Source organism: Palaemon carinicauda, chromosome 1 (assembly GCF_036898095.1).
Source record: "Palaemon carinicauda isolate YSFRI2023 chromosome 1, ASM3689809v2, whole genome shotgun sequence".
Taxonomy (NCBI): Eukaryota; Metazoa; Arthropoda; class Malacostraca; order Decapoda; family Palaemonidae; genus Palaemon; species Palaemon carinicauda.
Window position 1 is genome coordinate 117,648,373 of NC_090725.1, and position 16,757 is coordinate 117,665,129.

General features: G+C 38.6%; 1 protein-coding gene across 6 annotated transcripts in view; it reads left to right on the top strand.

Annotated features, from left to right (window-relative positions):
• Positions 1-16,757, top strand: part of CPT2 (Carnitine palmitoyltransferase 2) — a 421,879-nt gene that overhangs the window by 211,172 nt on the left and 193,950 nt on the right. For all 6 annotated transcript variants that reach the window (XM_068384285.1, XM_068384278.1, XM_068384301.1 and 3 more), the window contains exon 6: positions 7,016-7,185. In XM_068384285.1, coding sequence (XP_068240386.1) covers positions 7,016-7,185 — 170 coding nt within the window. The remainder of the gene's footprint in view (positions 1-7,015; positions 7,186-16,757) is intronic.

Here is a 16,757-nt window from a genome sequence, read left to right on the forward strand (position 1 = left end):
GGTATCAGAGCCATTGCTATGTTGGTGGGTTTTATTATTATTATTATTATTATTATTATTATTATTATTATTAGCTAAGCTAGAACCCTAGTTGGAAAAGCAAGATGTTATAAGTCTAAGGGCTCCAACAGTATAAACTAGCCCAATGAGGAAAGGAAATAAGAAAATAGACAAACTATAAGAGGAACAATGAACAATTGAAATATTTAAAGAACAGAACAACATTCAAATAGATCTTTCATATATAAACTATAAAGAGAAACTTAAGTCAGCCTTTTCAACATGAAAACATTCGTTGCAAGTTTGAATTTTTGAAGATTCATCAATTCAACTGCCTGATTTGGAAGATCATTCTACAATATGGTCATAGCTGAAATAAAACTTCTAGCATACTGTGAAGTATTTAGCCTTAATGATGGAGAAAGCAAGATTCTAAAAACTAACTGCATACCTAGTATTGTCTGAGAAGATCTGATTGCAAAGGATGGTCATAGTTAGGAAAAATCTTATGCAACATGATAAAGAACTAATTTGTGGTGGCTTATTAGAAACGTCCCTGCCTGGCAATCGTTAGATGGGAGATCGAGTCCTTCTCAAACTCAATAGTTTTTAGTATTGTCTGTAACGTCACCATCCTTGTAAGCTAAGGATGGAGGTTTTGGCAGAGCCTGTAGGTCTACTTACTGAGTCATCAACAGCCATTGCCTGGCCCTCCCTAGTCCTATCTTGGGTGGAGAGGGTGGTTGGGCACTGATCATATGTATATATGGTCAATCTCTAGGGTATTATGTTTCTACCTAGGGAAATGTCACTTTCACTTGCCTCTACCATTCATGAACAGCCTTTAAACTGAGCGACGGTTCCAGAGATTAATATCTAGATGGATAAGATATTTAATAGACCACAAGTTCTTGTCTAACAAATCAAGATGAGATTCAGCAGCTGAAGACCAGACAGGAGAACATTACTCGAAACAAGGCAAAATGAAGGAATTGAAACACTTCTTCAGAATAGATGGATTGCCAAAAATCTTATAAGACTTTCTTAATAAGCCAATTTTTGGTCAATTAAAGAAAAAACAAACCAAATGTATTTCTTAAAAGGGTATTTGCCATCAAGAATCACACCTAAAATATTGAAGGAGTTGGATAGAGTTAATGAAACATTGCCAATGCTGAGATCTGGACGTTGAAGAGCCAATGTCTTCAACCTACTCACAATCATACTTTGAGTTTTGTTAGGGTTCAACTTCGTGCCCCATAATTTTCACCATAATTTTAGCTAGAACACTTGTTATGGATTTAGTAACCCCAGATCTACATTCAGGCAATGTAATTGAAGAAAAGAGTAACATCATTTGCATATGTAATGAGCTTGTTTTCTAGACCAAAGCACTTACGTAATATGGAAAATAATGGGCTCATCAATAACAACTCTTTGTAATCTATTACTCAAAAATTCATTAGTGAGACTATGGGAAGACCCTCCTACTCCCAACTGCTTTGAGTTTGAAAACAAGTGCCTCATGATTAACACTGTCAAAGGCAGCAGTAAAATCAAAGCCAATCATGCAAACTTCCTGACAACAACCAAGCAATTTCTGTACAGCATTGGAGATTGTAAGAAGGGCATCACATGCTCCAAGGCCTTTACGAAAGCCAAGTTGCAAACTAGGGAACAGATGAATACAGTAGTGTCACCATAACTATTTAGATGTTTTGCCAAAGGAGGCTCAAATACTAGATAATATGGGAGTTATGAAGAATGCTCTTGTCATCAAAGTGTTGGAGGTGGTAACTTTGTGGTCCAATTCCTTCTTTATCTCCTTTTATTCAAAGAATGTCTCCCATGTTCTTGGTGACCTCAGATTCTTGGGGCTGGGGTGTCATCAGGTCAGGTGTCAGACCAGAGACTTAGTTGCCACCTTTTCCCACAGTCGGTGTGTGCTGTCTTTGGTTTTAGGAATATGATTATCAAGTTAGGTCTAGGACTCTTGGTATTAGGTTGATGCGACTTTGTGGGGCCTGGTTGGGTTATGGGTTAGATTACATTACATTTGAATTGATTTCCTCTTTGAGGTTACTATGGATTTCAGCATTGAACAGAGGTCAAGTGCCTGAGTTATGTCCAGGTCCCTCTTGGCGACAGCATCGCTAACTAATTATTGGCCCTTGTTTCTTGTCAGTCTATACGTAGGACAAGGGACAATTAGTAGAGTTGGTTGTAGGTATCAGAACATTAGGCTGCATTGTCATAACTCCCCGATGTTGCCTGGCATCAGACTAAAGGTCTGACTGGAAAATTATTCTGTTGGAATGAGTCGCCTCGTACCAGTGCCCCTCCTGTTAACGACTACTCCATTGCAGAAAGTGGCGTGTGGTATACTGGTTTGTGTGGACCTCTTGTGTTGCTTTGTCATACCTGCCAATGTCTCCCAACACCGAACTAAAGGTCAGTCCATGTAATCACTCCAAGGGAAGGACTTCCTTCCTATTTTATGCCCCTCCCTTCTTGAAGTCAGTTCTCAAGATCCTGGCGGCATTTAATAGCTCTGAGTTCTCAAACTGGGTCTTTGGGATGTGGTTTAAAATTAGACTCCTGTGGTGTTGATCCCCTGTGGCCCCGGCTGGGTCTGATGGGGTCTCCTGATAGAGAAGTCAAGACATCTTAGTTCTCTCTCTCTCCCAAAGAGGAAAGGTTAGCTAATACCGTGACTTTGTTCCTGACGCCAGCCACGTCAGGCAGGTAACAATCGATTTTACTTGGACTTTTGTAGGGTTTATAAAGAAATATTGTTTTTTCCTTTTACATTACCTAACAAAACCAATTTGATATGCTGGCCCCTTGGTTGCCATGGGAAGACTCGATTACTTTCCCTTTAGTCGGTACTTGGTGCGGTACTGAGAGAATTGTTTTTCCAGTTTCATTTTTGGCAACGGGGTGGCCATCCCTCTCTCCTCTATATTTCCTGTTGTCGGGTTGTCGCTCTAGTCAGGGGCATTTAGCAAGTCTACCATTGGTGGATTTTAAACTTGGGTTTGTCCTCCTCCTTCGAATACCGGCAGCCAATTGGAGACTTCCTGCCTGGTGATTTTCCGGACTGGGGTTTGAGCCTTGCTCAAGCGTGATAGTTTCTTGTACTGTCTGCTACCTCACCATCCTTGTGAGCTAAAGATGGGGGTTTTAGGGGAGCCTATAGGTCTACCTGCTGATGATATTAATAATTTTAGTAACCATCAGGAATTCCCACTCAAAAATGATACTAGACTTTAACTTGCATTATCACCTTCTTAATTTAACACAACTAGTTAATTATTGAGATTAGAGACATATGAGAGAACACTAGAGAACAGAACTATCAGTAACTGGAGAGAAACTTATCATTTTGTGACGTTTGGCCTTCAGTAAATTGACTCAGATATATCTCTGGCTTATTTATATACCCACGCTTCGGTTCAAGTTATATAACTGTTTTATGTGATACTCACTAAACGTTTCTTATAAGGATCTTTGTAATAATGTAAATTTTACGTTTTCATAATATAACAGTATAGGAACTAACTAAGAATATTCCTATTCACTTGATAAAAACATTTTCTCAATGAAACCCCTATTTACTACGATAAAACATAATTTTAGAATTGAAGCTCATTTCAAATGATGCCACTTCAATTCTAAACTCCATGTAATTCTTCTAGAACATTCTGAACTCTTCGTAACCTTGATTTTTCTTATGTCATAATAAAGACACACCACATTAGATTTGTAATGCATTGTACATGATTCCTCAGAATTCATAATTCATTTACATTACTGGTATTTATATGACTGAACGATTATATAATAGGAACTTAATGATAATAATAATATATATGAATGCTATTACTGTATCACTTATATAATGGTAATGATTTTAAGTTCTTAAGACATACTTAATAAACCTCCCTTCGCGTTATTATTCCTAACAAATATTTAATGGGGATATGCTTTCATCTCCTAAAGAGGTGTTTTGAATAGGAAAGATTAAATTTTTTCTTAACCATTCCTCAGGAAAAGGCAAAACCAGTATATTGTAGGGATGCTTGGATATGAGGTTTATTTTTTTCTGAAGATTTCAAGTATTTAGCCTTGGTTTTTTTTAGTACTACTATCCCACCACCTGGAAAGTCAGCAAGATTTGTCAATATGAAAAAAGTTTTGATAAGATTTACTTTTATTTCAATGCTTAATAGTAGATCACATTGTCCTTCTCTTTTCCCAGTTTCAAGTGGTTGTGTGTGTTAACCTCGATTTCTATGCCAATTTCAGTAGTGTGGAGTCTTGAACCACAGAGCACAGGTTTGATCTTATGATATTACGCAACGTTTCAATATTGGGGGGTCCTCGAAGAGGGTATAGGAGGTTGAGAGAGAATTTTTTTTTATAATAAGGTCCAAAAGCTCATGTTTCATATAACCAGTGTTTTCAAACATTGGGCAATGCCATTGTGTGTAACATGGCCCCTGCATATTCTGCATAAACTTTGATTTTCAGTTTTTTGATACTCCTTTATGATTCTTATGAAATTCTCCTGATGTTCATGCAGTATTGCTTTTACTAAAAGCATTGTTGACGTCTATGTTAAAGTAGAGATAAACCTTTCTCTCTCCTTACAAAATTCCTCCTCCTCTGGGAACAATCATATCATTTGGCTATTGGTGACCACTAACTAGTTGATAATATGACATATTATCGTCCCACTCTTAAGTCTCTTGACGACTTTTGTCCGAATAAGACATCTTTATTTTGCCTTGTGATTCAAATAAAATTTCACTAGTTAATTTTAAACTTATAAATTGCAATGTAATTAAAAATTTTCCTGTATTTGTGTAATGTAAATGTACCCAAGATGCAACTGCAGTGTTGTGTTAATGTTTATGGAGGAATGTTATTTATTCACATTCCTCCTTTTGAAGTTGTCAGGTGTTAATTGACTGCTTGCTTTGATGACAATTATAATGCAATTAATGTTTAGTATTACCTTTACTATTTGTGTTTAGCTCAGGTCAATCCAGAGAAGACTGAGAACTCTAGGCTAACTGCTCAAGTTTTGCATAGGGGTTCTGTTTTCTTGTTGCATCATCTTAGCTAATTCTGTTTTCCGGACCACTTTGTACCGAGGTAGTAAGGTGATCTCGCCCATCTTTTTCTACTTTAAAATTGGGTGAATACTTAATAAAGATTATTTTCAATATAACTTATGAAGTTAAAAGTTCATGTTTTGAGTGGCAGTTAGCCTGGTCCAATTTAAAGTTTTAGCTTTTGTATTTTCCTTGTTCACTAGAGGGGTTAACGAAAGGCTACTACAGTATATTTTTCTCCGAATGAGTTCCTTGCCTAAATAGGTGTAAAGTATAAAGAAACTTATCTGGGTAGGTTATCCCAATTTCTTGTGGTAAATTGTGATATTTCAGATTGTTCTAAGTCTCTTCTAGATGTTCCCTAAGACAACTTGTTTTCAGTTTCTGGAGTTTTATAGACAAATCTGTAGATGTTTGTCTCGAGTGGAAGAAAATTTTCTCATTTAATTCTCTTTATGTTTGGAAATTTTTCCGTATGAAAACAATCTAGTGTACAGAACAATCAATGGTATAACCTTGTTTAAGAATAGTTAAATTTCTTAAACATTAGCTAGTGTAAACAAAAGAAAATCTTTGAATACTGGAGAATTAGGAGCAATTTACATGAAATTATCTCCTTTGCAGATATTTTATTAGAAAATTAGTTTGATCTTAATTTAGATTTGCTTAGATAGGAATAATCTAACAAGAGGATTATGACTTGTTCCAAGAAATAACGAATTTAAAACACCCTAACCTAGATATTGATGTAGTTACCACCATGAATTCTATTCTGATATTTCTTATTGTCTATTTGTCAAACAGATGTAACCTATCATGTATGCAACGTGGAATTAACATTTTATTGAATATCCAGAGTTGTTTGATGATTAGATTGGAGATGTTGTATGAAAAGAAAATTTGGCAGTATTTTCACTAGTCCCAGTACCAGGTCCTATATCCCAGATCTCATATCAGTTCAGTCACTTTTATTTGTGTGGAAAATTTCGAAAGGAGTGTTGAGAGTGGCTCTGTGGTTTACATAGAGAGTTTTTACAAGGCTTCGTCCAAAAGAAACCCTTTTTTTAACACATTTACTGGGCATTGTGTGGTAACTGTGAGATATAGTGTAAATAAGAATTTGCTGTCAAATTTATTTACTGTACTTAATCTCAAGTGTTAAAGGGGGAAAAGTGATTTAGTATTTAGAATAGACTTAAGTGGTTGATGAATTTATTATATAATCTAAATTGTTTCTTCCTCATCTCTCCTTTTCTGTCCCGCTTCCATCAGTGTGTGGGAATTGGCAATATGAACATCAGGGGAGCTTCACGAAAATAAACAGAATTTTAACAATTTAATTTATTTTTTATACTCATCTGATGTTCATATGCATATCCCCCTCCTCCCTACTGATCAGTGATATCAAGATATTAATGATCGAGTTTTCGGCTTAGAACTGAACGGTATGAGGTCAATATTTCCTATCATCAACTCAACTAGTTTGTGGCTATCAGCTGCCATGTGTGGTGGTTGGTTCCCAAAAGGGAACGCATTTTGCAAGGAGATAGAATGGGAAATTTTTAACATAGGGTAGACGTCGACAAAGCTTCGAAAAAAAGCTATATGAACATGTGGTGAGTTTTGATTTAAGATTATTAATTTTATTATTAAAGTTCTATTTTTTAAGTCTTATTAGGCAAGTTTATTACCATTAGCCTCATTTCATAGGAGTGAAAGTACACTTTGAATAATGGTAATAATACAAAAGTTAGTCTTGCCATTTACAGAATTATATCATCTTTATTTGGTTTTATAGATGCTCATGAAATTTCCCTTTAATCATAAGTATTCACATATAAAGATTATATTTAGAAATGATTTTGTTTACATACATATCATTTTAATTTTTTCAGGAAAATAAACACACCAGTTATATATCTGGCCCATGGTTTGACATGTACTTGAGTGACAGAGTTCCTGTGGTACTCAACTATAACCCTTTTTTGGCCTTTTGGCCTGAGGAGAGACCAGGTTATGGAGATCCAGTTGTGAGAGCTACAAATATTCTAATTTCTTCAATGAGGTAAGGAAAACTACATAATATTGCAAAGTTTTAATTTCTGGTCATCTCTAATGTTTTTCATTATGTCTAGTAATTGATTACCAAGATTTGATTTATTTATTTTTTTTTTTTGTGAAGCATTCTCTACTAAGAATTATTGCAACATCTTAAGAAGAAAAATCTGGTTGTGTCCAGTATGCTTTTAGACCCTAGAATTGTAAGATCCTTGATTCTTTCAAGAAACTGGCAGTTTAGATTTTATTATTGACCATCCTGAGACACCTTGACGAAGAGGGCATGTGCAGTGATAGGATAATAGGTTTGCAAAGCTTTGGATGGATTCTCATTTAATTTCCTTTTCATGAAAGAGAAACTACCTTCAGTATTCTCTTACCAGAGAAATTGGGTTATTTTTATGAATCACCTCTTGCTCTCATTGTTTTACTGTATCTATGAAGGGCACGTATTTGATGTTTAAAAAATTTTTTATATTGTCCTCTCCTGTAATCACAAGGCTAGAACCCTCAGGTACTTGTTGTCTGGAGATTCGATGTCTGGCAAGCTAGCCACTCCACCGCTTCTTAGTCCTGTAAATATTTTCATCGTGCAGCATTGTTATTATTATTATTATTATTATTATTATTATTATTATTATTACTTGCTAAGCAACAACCTTAGTTGGAAAAGCAGTATGCTATAAGCCTGGGGGCCCCAACGGGGAATATAGCCCAGTGAGGAATGGAAACAAGGAAAAATAAAATATGTTAAGAACAGTAATATTAAAATACATATTTCCTATATAAACTATAAAAACTTAAATAAAACAAGAGGAAGAGAAATTAGATAGAATAGTGTGCCCGAGTGTACCCTCAAGCAAGAGGTCTATAACCCAAGACAGTGGAAGACCAAGGTACAGAGGCTATGGCACTACTTAAGACTAGAGAATAATGGTTTGGTTTCGGAGTGTCCTCCTAGAAGAGTTGCTTACTGTAGCTAAGGAGTCTTCTACCCTTACCAAGAGGAAAGTAGCTACTGAACAATTACATTGCAGTAGTTAACTCCTTGGGTGAAGAAGAATTGTTTGGTAATCTCAGTGTTGTCAGGTGTATGAGGACAGATGAGAATCTGTAAAGAATAGGCCAGACTATTAGGTGTAGGCTATATGTAGGAAAAAGGGAAAGTGAACCATAACCGGAGAGAAGGGTCCAATGTAGTATTGTTTGGCCAGTCATAGGACCCCATAACTCTCTAGCGTTAGTTTTTAAACATAAAACATACCCGCTGGTTATATAAGAATGGCTAAAGTCCCTGACGCCCCGGCAGAACTATTCAAAACTCGCGGCTATCGCAGATATGCCAGGTGTACACTAGCGCCCTGGTGGACTACAGGTAGAACTAATCTAACCACCTCAGATTTTCTCTGCCGGCCATACTGGCCAGAACATTGAAAATTCACTCGCTATTTACATTCAATTGGACGGTTTATTTGGTGATGTACTCTGTCTTTTTGTTTTTGGCTTTCGCTTTAGTAATTTCCTTTTCATTTTTTCTTTATTTTTTTGGGGTTATTTAGTTGTTTTGACCTTTGTTATTGTTTAATTCTCTCTTGTCACTTTTCAATATGGCCGACCCCTCCCCTGTATATAGGAAGTGTATTAAGGGTTGTCAGACTCGCCTTCCTAAGGGTTCTGTTGATCCGCATACAATTTGTGTTAAATGTAGGGGAAAATCGTGTTCTTTTGGGGATCAGTGTGAAGAATGTTCTTCGTTAACTGAAAGTCAGTGGGTAGCTTATGAGCATTATACTCAGAAATTAGAGAGAGATGGGATTAGATGTAGTTCTTCCCGTTCTGTGGATTTACCTGTGTCTGATATTAATCCTATTCCTTCCCCTGTAGTGGTAGATCAAGAGCCGAATGAACCTACGATGAGGGAGATGTTGTCCACGGTTCAAGCTCTCGGTGTGAGAGTTGAATCTTTAGCGGCGGATAAAAAGCAAATTATGTCAGAAATTAATTTACTTAAAGGTGGTCGTACTAGTGATCAATAGAGTGTTAAAAGTTTGACAAATGTGTTCAGTGTTGTGGAGAGCGCGCCTGCGCAATCCTGTCGTTCACCTAGCCTAAGATCTCTGTCAAACTCCTGGACCCAGGGGAGAAGTTATGTCGAACAGTGAAAGGGAACGAGAGGCTTCAAGGGAACGAGAGGCGTTATCAATCACGCAGACGTTACCTCGAGTGATCCTGCTGCCGTAGCTCAGGTCGCTCACCCTCACCATAGAAAAGGTGAGGTTAGTGCTTTATCCCCTTCTTCAGATGAAGGGTCACGTGACGAGAGGTGGCGTCAAACCTCTAGACCGATTAAGAGGAAAGTTCAGTCAGTGAAACAGCAGCACGTTTCCTCTCCACAACAGCCAGGTTGTAGTCATTGGGATACACCTGAGCGTTTTCGGTCCCTTGACGAGTGTTTGCCTGCGAAGCGCTCGAATGCGGGTTCCGATAGAGATAAAGTGATTCATTCAGATGCTGAGTTAATACCTGTTTCGGGCGCGACGGTTCATGCTCCGCCTCTCCCTTCGGATTGGGGCTCTTCTCCCGAATGTGGTGAACGGTCGGATAGCGATGAAGAGGGCGAATTCGCTGTAGAAAAGGCTGCGCGATTATCGCCTCAAGGTGATCCAAAGTGGTCTATGTTGTTGGACATGAAACAGCAGCTCTCGTCGATGATGCAGTCTTATCGACCGGCTGTTGGCAGTGCGGCTGGGCGTCAGTCTTCCGTGGTAGATCCGTTGTCGCACAGGCGGCCTGTTGTCTTTGAGGCTGACGTGATATCGCACAGGCTGTATCCCAGTTTCACGGCTCAGCGGCAGGTTGTAAAAGAAGCCGACTGCCTTTTGTAAGCTGGGGTGAAGATTGATGACTGAGTCGCCAGTGTTGGGGACACCAGTTGAAAGGTAGTGGTGGGTTGTGCCACCGTCTGGGACACCATGGCCACGGGAAGCTGTTGCTGTCTTGGCCAAGAGAGCAAGCGAGGCTGCTTTGACTTGTTCTTCGGCTGGGGACCCCCATCAGCAGAAGATTTTCTCTTGGAGGACAAGCCCATTTGGAGAGGAGATTCCTATTCTCCAAAGCAGCCTTATCTACGACCTCCTTGACCACATCACTAGGAAAGAGGTCTTTTCCCCAGATATTAGAAGCTATCAGCTTCCTAGGTTTGTGTTTCACGGAAGCGGAAGCAAACATGAACTCCCTACAAGCCGTCCTGGCTCTGATAAAGTTGTATAGGTCCTTAGTTACTGTAGCCAAGTGAGCCTTGGCAAAGACCATATACATATCTGGGGTATCAGGAATGCTAGCCATCGTTTCTAGCCCTGTTTGTAGAGACATTGACGCCGCCAAGCGTTCCTTCGTCTCGTGTTCTCTCTTCAGGAGAAACTCTGACAGCTTTGGGAGGTCCTCGTTGAACTAACATCCAGCGATATCGGCCTCCAGCTTCCCGACTGAGAAGATAACATGAACGTCCTTCCAGTCTTTGTCATCTGAAGGGAAAGTAAGGGAGAAAGGCTTGCTTTCTTCTAGTGTGGGACAGGGTTTTCCTGCCCTTACGGCCTTCAAGGCTGCTTTAAAACCTTTATCCATAAAGGGAAAAGCACGTTGAGGGTCAGCAATAAACGACGGATGTTTCTTGCTTATGGCCGGCACCTTTGAGCTAGTGAATGCCCTCTCTTTTAATTTCGCTGTAAGCATAGCTTGTGCCTTAGCGAGCTCAAGGACAATTACTTCCTTGGGCTCCGTCTCTTCTTTTGATGCCGGTTCAATTCCGAGCTGGCCATAACAATCCGGGTAGGACGCTCTGCTGGGCCAGAACTCGACTTCCTCTACTGGTACGGTACCCAGTTTCTCCGAGAGGAAAATCTTGCCTGCTGACATAGGCATGTGCCCCGCATACCTCCACGGGTTAACGTCGGGGAACACAGGAAGGTCCTTAACATTTAGCTTCTTCGGGGCTAAACGCGAGGAAACTAGCTGCTCAATTTCTGACCGGAAAATAGTCTCTTTCTCGGTAGACCTCTTCTGTAAGTCATATACCATAGACATCAGAGATTGCAGAGTGGTCGTTATTGCCTCCAAATGAGGCGGTTGCGAAGAGGTTGAGGGTGCTGGTTCAGCCGCAGCCACTGAAGAAACTGACACCGCTTCAGCATTCTCAACCTCACTAGTAGGAGGAACCACCGCCTCCTGTTCTAACTCTTCCATGAGGAGATTTTTCTCGGTCTCCTCGGAAACGACAGACATATTGTCGTCCAGGTGGATACTTTCCAAAGTATCCGCAACGTCAGGTTCTCCAGGCTTCCGAACCTGAATCTGCACCAAGGGGATTGAAGGCTTAGTCTGGGGAATGATGGAATCATCACGAGCTCCGGGGAAGAGACAGTCCCTCATCCTAACATTAGGAAGGTATGGGCCCGAGGTGTTCTTCTGAAAACCTCTTACCCATTTATGCAGCGTAGCCCTAGCTGCATCCCTAGACTCAGCAAACTTTTGATCATCAAAAGCCTCCTTTACCAACTTGTCACACACAGTACATACCTCTGGGTCCCAGTACTTGAGGGCCCCTTTGGTGACAGAACAGCGGGCGTGAGACCTACACAAGCCATGTTCGTAGAAGTCCTTGCTGCGGATCCTACAAAAGTTGTTCCCGCACTCGGGATGCTCCTCCTGTAAAGAAATGAAAAGCAAATGAGTTTTCTGTGAAATCTTCAGATTTCAACATAACATAATTTATTATATTTAGCTTGGATAGGGTAAGCTATAGAGTAGGAAAGACACCCACATGTGTTTCCCGTTCAGCCATTTGCTATGACCTCCTCCCATATTGAACTAAGAAATTCATAAAGAATTAAATAACAGAGGGAATATCCAAGATATATAGTGTCTTCTTGACACATCCTCTTATAATGTTCAATATAGTGGATAATTTTAATGGACATAACCATTAATATAAGAGAGAATCAACTCTCTATGTGATGGTCTCACAAATGGCTGCTCAAGAACCACTTGCAGGATGGAAAAATTACTATATTTTTCTGGATACAGCACTTGCCGGCGTCAGTATGCCGCCAGCATTGCCGGCCCCACCGACACTGCCGGCCCCCGCCGGCACTCCGCCGGCCCCGCCGGCACTCCGCCGGCCCCGCCGGAACTCCGCCGGCCCCGCCGACACTCCGCCGACCCCGCCGACACCGCCGACACTGTCAGCATGTAGGGCTAGCCAGCATATGTCAGCAGGCCGGCGTCTGCCGGGCCTGCCAGCAACTGCCGGCTTTAAAAATAAAATTCATGGATGGAAGGCATAGGCCAGCTGCCGACAAGCTACTCAGTTGCCGGTAGAGAGGCCTAGAAAAACCCTACCAACGGCCATCGATCAACGGTGACCAAGGTAAGGGATGATAGTGAACTGCAGCCTAACCATCCAAAATTGCCGGCAGAATTAACTGCCAGCAGTAGCCCATGATTGACAGTAAAAGAGAAAGATAAGGATAGAAGACGGCAAAGGATCAGCTATGTCGTTTACATCCCGAAAGAGTGTGCCAGTGGAAGAGGGAAATATATTCGGGCTTCCACTCAACTGTATATTATATCCATTTACTGTGGTATAAAATTACAGCTATATTTAAAATAAAGTGGATTACCAGCATGCCGAGGATTCATCTGGAGAGGTCAACTCCCCCATCCCCTCTGTCTGACCCGAGACGTATATCTGTAGGTTTTATCCTAACATAGGTCCCCTTTACCTAGGATGATTGTCTCACCTCTCAAGAAAAAGCAGGGGAGCAGCTAAGTTGGGTGCAGAAGTCCAGCAGGAATTCTCACAGGTGCAGTTGACACTGGTAATGAGTGTAATTGCATACGTATAGAGAGAGAGAGAGAAAGTGCGAGAGCACATATTAATTAATTTCAATAGTTTTATTTGAAATACTCCCATATCTTATTTACGGTTGAGATAAATCACATACATATAAAGAGAGAGAGAGAGAGAGCATATTAATTAATTTCAATAGTTTTATTTGAAATACTTCTCGCATATCTTATTTACGGTTAAGTTGAATTGCATACGGATAGAGAGAGAGAGAGAGAGAGAGAGAGAGAGAGAGAGAGAGAGAGAGAGAGAGAGAGAGAGAGAGCATATTAATTAATTTCAATAGTTTTATTTGAAATACTTCTCGCATATCTTATTTACGGTTGAGTTGAATCGCATATGTATAGAGAGAGAGAGAGATCATATTAATTAATTTCAATAGTTGTATTTGAAATACTTCTCCCATATCTTGTATACGGTTGAGTTGAATCTCATACCTATAGAGGCAGAGAGAGAGAGAGAGAGCATATTAATTAATTTCAATAGTTTTATTTGAAATACTTCTGTCTTATTTACGGTTGAGTTGAATCGCATACGTATGGAGAGAGAGAGAGAGAGAGAGAGAGAGAGAGAGAGAGAGAGAGAGAGAGAGAGAGAGAGAGAGAGAGCGAGAGCACATATTAATTAACTTCAGTAGTTTTATTTAAAATACTTCTCCCATATCTTTTTTACGGTTGAGTTGAATCGCATACGTATAGAGAGAGAGAGAGAGAGAGAGAGAGAGAGAGAGAGAGAGAGAGAGAGAGAGAGAGAGAGAGAGCATATTAATTTATTTCAATAGTTTTATCTAAAATACTTCTTCCATATCTTATTTACGGTTGAGTTGAATCGCATACGTATTGAGAGAGATAGAGAGAAGGCAAGAGTGCATATTAATTAACTTTAGTAGTTTTATTTAAAATACTTCTCCCATATCTTTTTTACGATTGAGTTGAATCGCATACGTATAGAGAGAGAGAGAGAGAGAGAGAGAGAGAGAGAGAGAGGAGAGAGAGGAGAGAGAGAGAGAGAGAGAGAGAGAGGAGAGCATATCAATTAATTTCATAGTTTTATATGAAATACTTCTCCCATATTTTATTTACAGTTCAGTTGAAGTGCAATACATATAGAGAGAGAGAATGAGAGAGCGCATATTAATTAATTACAATAGTTTTATTTGAAATATTTCTCCTATATCTTATTTATGGTTGAGGAAAATTGCATACATATTATATTATATATATATATATATATATATATATATATAAAGAGAAAGAGAGAGAGAGAGAGAGAGAGAGAGAGGAGAGAGAGAGAGAGAGAGAGAGAGAGAGAGAGAGAGAGAGAGAAAGCAAGCATATAAATTAATTTCAATAGTTTTATATGAAATACTTCTCTCATATCTTATTTACAGTTGAGTTGAATTGCATACATATAGAGAGAGAGAAAGAGAGAGCGCATATTAATTCATTTCAATAGTTTTATTTGAAATACTTCTCCATATCTTATTTACGGTTGAGTTGAATCGCATACATATAGAGAGAGTGAGAGAGTGCATATTAATTAATTTCAATAGTTTTATTTGAAATATTTCTCCATATCTTATTTACGGTTGAGTGGAATCGCATACGTATAGAGAGAGAGAGAGAGAGAGAGAGAGAGAGAGAGAGAGGAGAGAGAGAGAGCTCATATTAATTAATTTCAATAGTTTTATTTGAAAAACTTCTCCCTTATCTCATTTGCGGTTGAGTTGAATGGTATATGTATTGAGAGAGAGAGTGAGTGAGAGAGAGAGTGCATATTAATTAATTTCAATAGTTTTATTTGAAATATTTCTTCCCATATCTTATTTACGTTTGAGTGGAATCGCATACGTATAGAGAGTGAGAGAGAGAGAGAGAGCTCATATTAAATAATTTCAATAGTTTTATTTGAAAAACTTCTCCCTTATCTCATTTACGGTTGAGTTGAATCGCATATGTTTTGAGAGAGAGAGAGAGAGAGAGGAGAGAGAGAGAGAGAGGAGAGAGCATATCAATTAATTTTCAAGTTTTATTTGAAATACTTTTCCCATATCTTATTTACAGTTGAGTGGAATCGCATATGTAGAGAGAGAGACAGAGAGAGAGAGAGGAGAAGAGAGAGAGAGAGAGAGCTCATTTTAATTAATTTCAATAGTTTTATTTGAAATACTTCTCCCTTATCTCATTACGATTGAGTTGAATCGCATACGTATAGAGAGAGAGAGAGAGAGATAGCAAGGGCATGTTAATTAATTTCAATAGTTTTATTTGAAATACTTCTCCCATATCTTGTTTATGGATGAGTTGAATTGCATACGTAAAGAGAGAGAGATGAGAGAGAGAAGAGAGAGAGAGAGAGAGAGAGAGAGAGAGAGAGTGAAGTGTAATGAATGAGAGCACATATTAATTAATTTCAATCATTTTATTTGAAATGCTTCTCCCATATTTTACTAAACTGTGTGCTTCACTTAACTGTATCCAATAATAATGCATATAATATTCACATTTTAGTATCGTATTTGCAGATAAATACATAGCGAATTATAATCTTTTCCATTGTTTTATGTTTGTTTTCCAAAACTGCTGATCAAGGCTTCATACCGAATGATATTCATATTTCCTAAAAGGAACAATTATTACTTGATATATAATTTTTCAATTAGCTTATTAATGAATTACAATAGTTTTCTTTGAATTACTTCTCCCATATCTTATTTACGGTTAAGTTGAATTGCATACGCATAGAGAGAGAGAGAGAGAGAGAGAGAGAGAGAGAGAGGAGAGGAGAGAGAGGAGAGCGAGAGAGAGAGAGAGCACATATTAATTAATTTCAATAGTTTTATTTGAAATACTCCCCTATCTTATTTACGGTTGAGATAAATCACGTACGTATAAAGAGAGAGAGGAGAGAGAGAGGAGAGAGAGAAGAGAGAGAGAGAGAGAGAGAGTATATTAATTAATTTCAATAGTTTTATTTGAAATACTTCTCGCTTATCTATTTACGGTTGAGTTGAATTGCATACGTATATATATATATATATATTTATATATATATATAGAGAGAGAGAGAGAGAGAGAGAGAGAGAGAGAGAGAGAGAGGAGAGAGCATATTAATTAATTTCAATAGTTTTATTTGAAATATTCTCTCCCATATCTTATTTACGGTTGAGTTGAATCGCATATGTATAGAGAGAGAGAGAGAGAGAGAGAGAGAGAGAGAGAGAAGAGAGAGATAGGAGCATATTGAGATTATTTTCAATAGTTTTATTTGAAATACTTCTTCCATATCTTATTTACTGTTGAGTTGAATCGCATACTTATAGAGAGAGAGAGAGAGAGAGAGAGAGAGAGAAGAGAGAGGAGAGAGAGAGAGAGAGAGCGAGAGTGCATATTAATTAACTTCAGATAGTTTTATTTAAATATTTCTCCCATATCTTTTATACGGTTGAGTTGAATCGCATACATAGAGAGAGAGAGAGAGAGAGAGAGATAGAGAGAGAGAGAGAGAGAGAGAGCAGAGAGAGAGAGAGAGAGAGAGAGCATATCAATTAATTTCAATAGTTTTATATGAAATACTTCTCCCATATCTTATTTACGGTTGAGTTGAATTGCATACATATATAGAGAGAAGAGAAAGAGAGATGCGCATATTAATTAATTTCAATAGTTTTATTT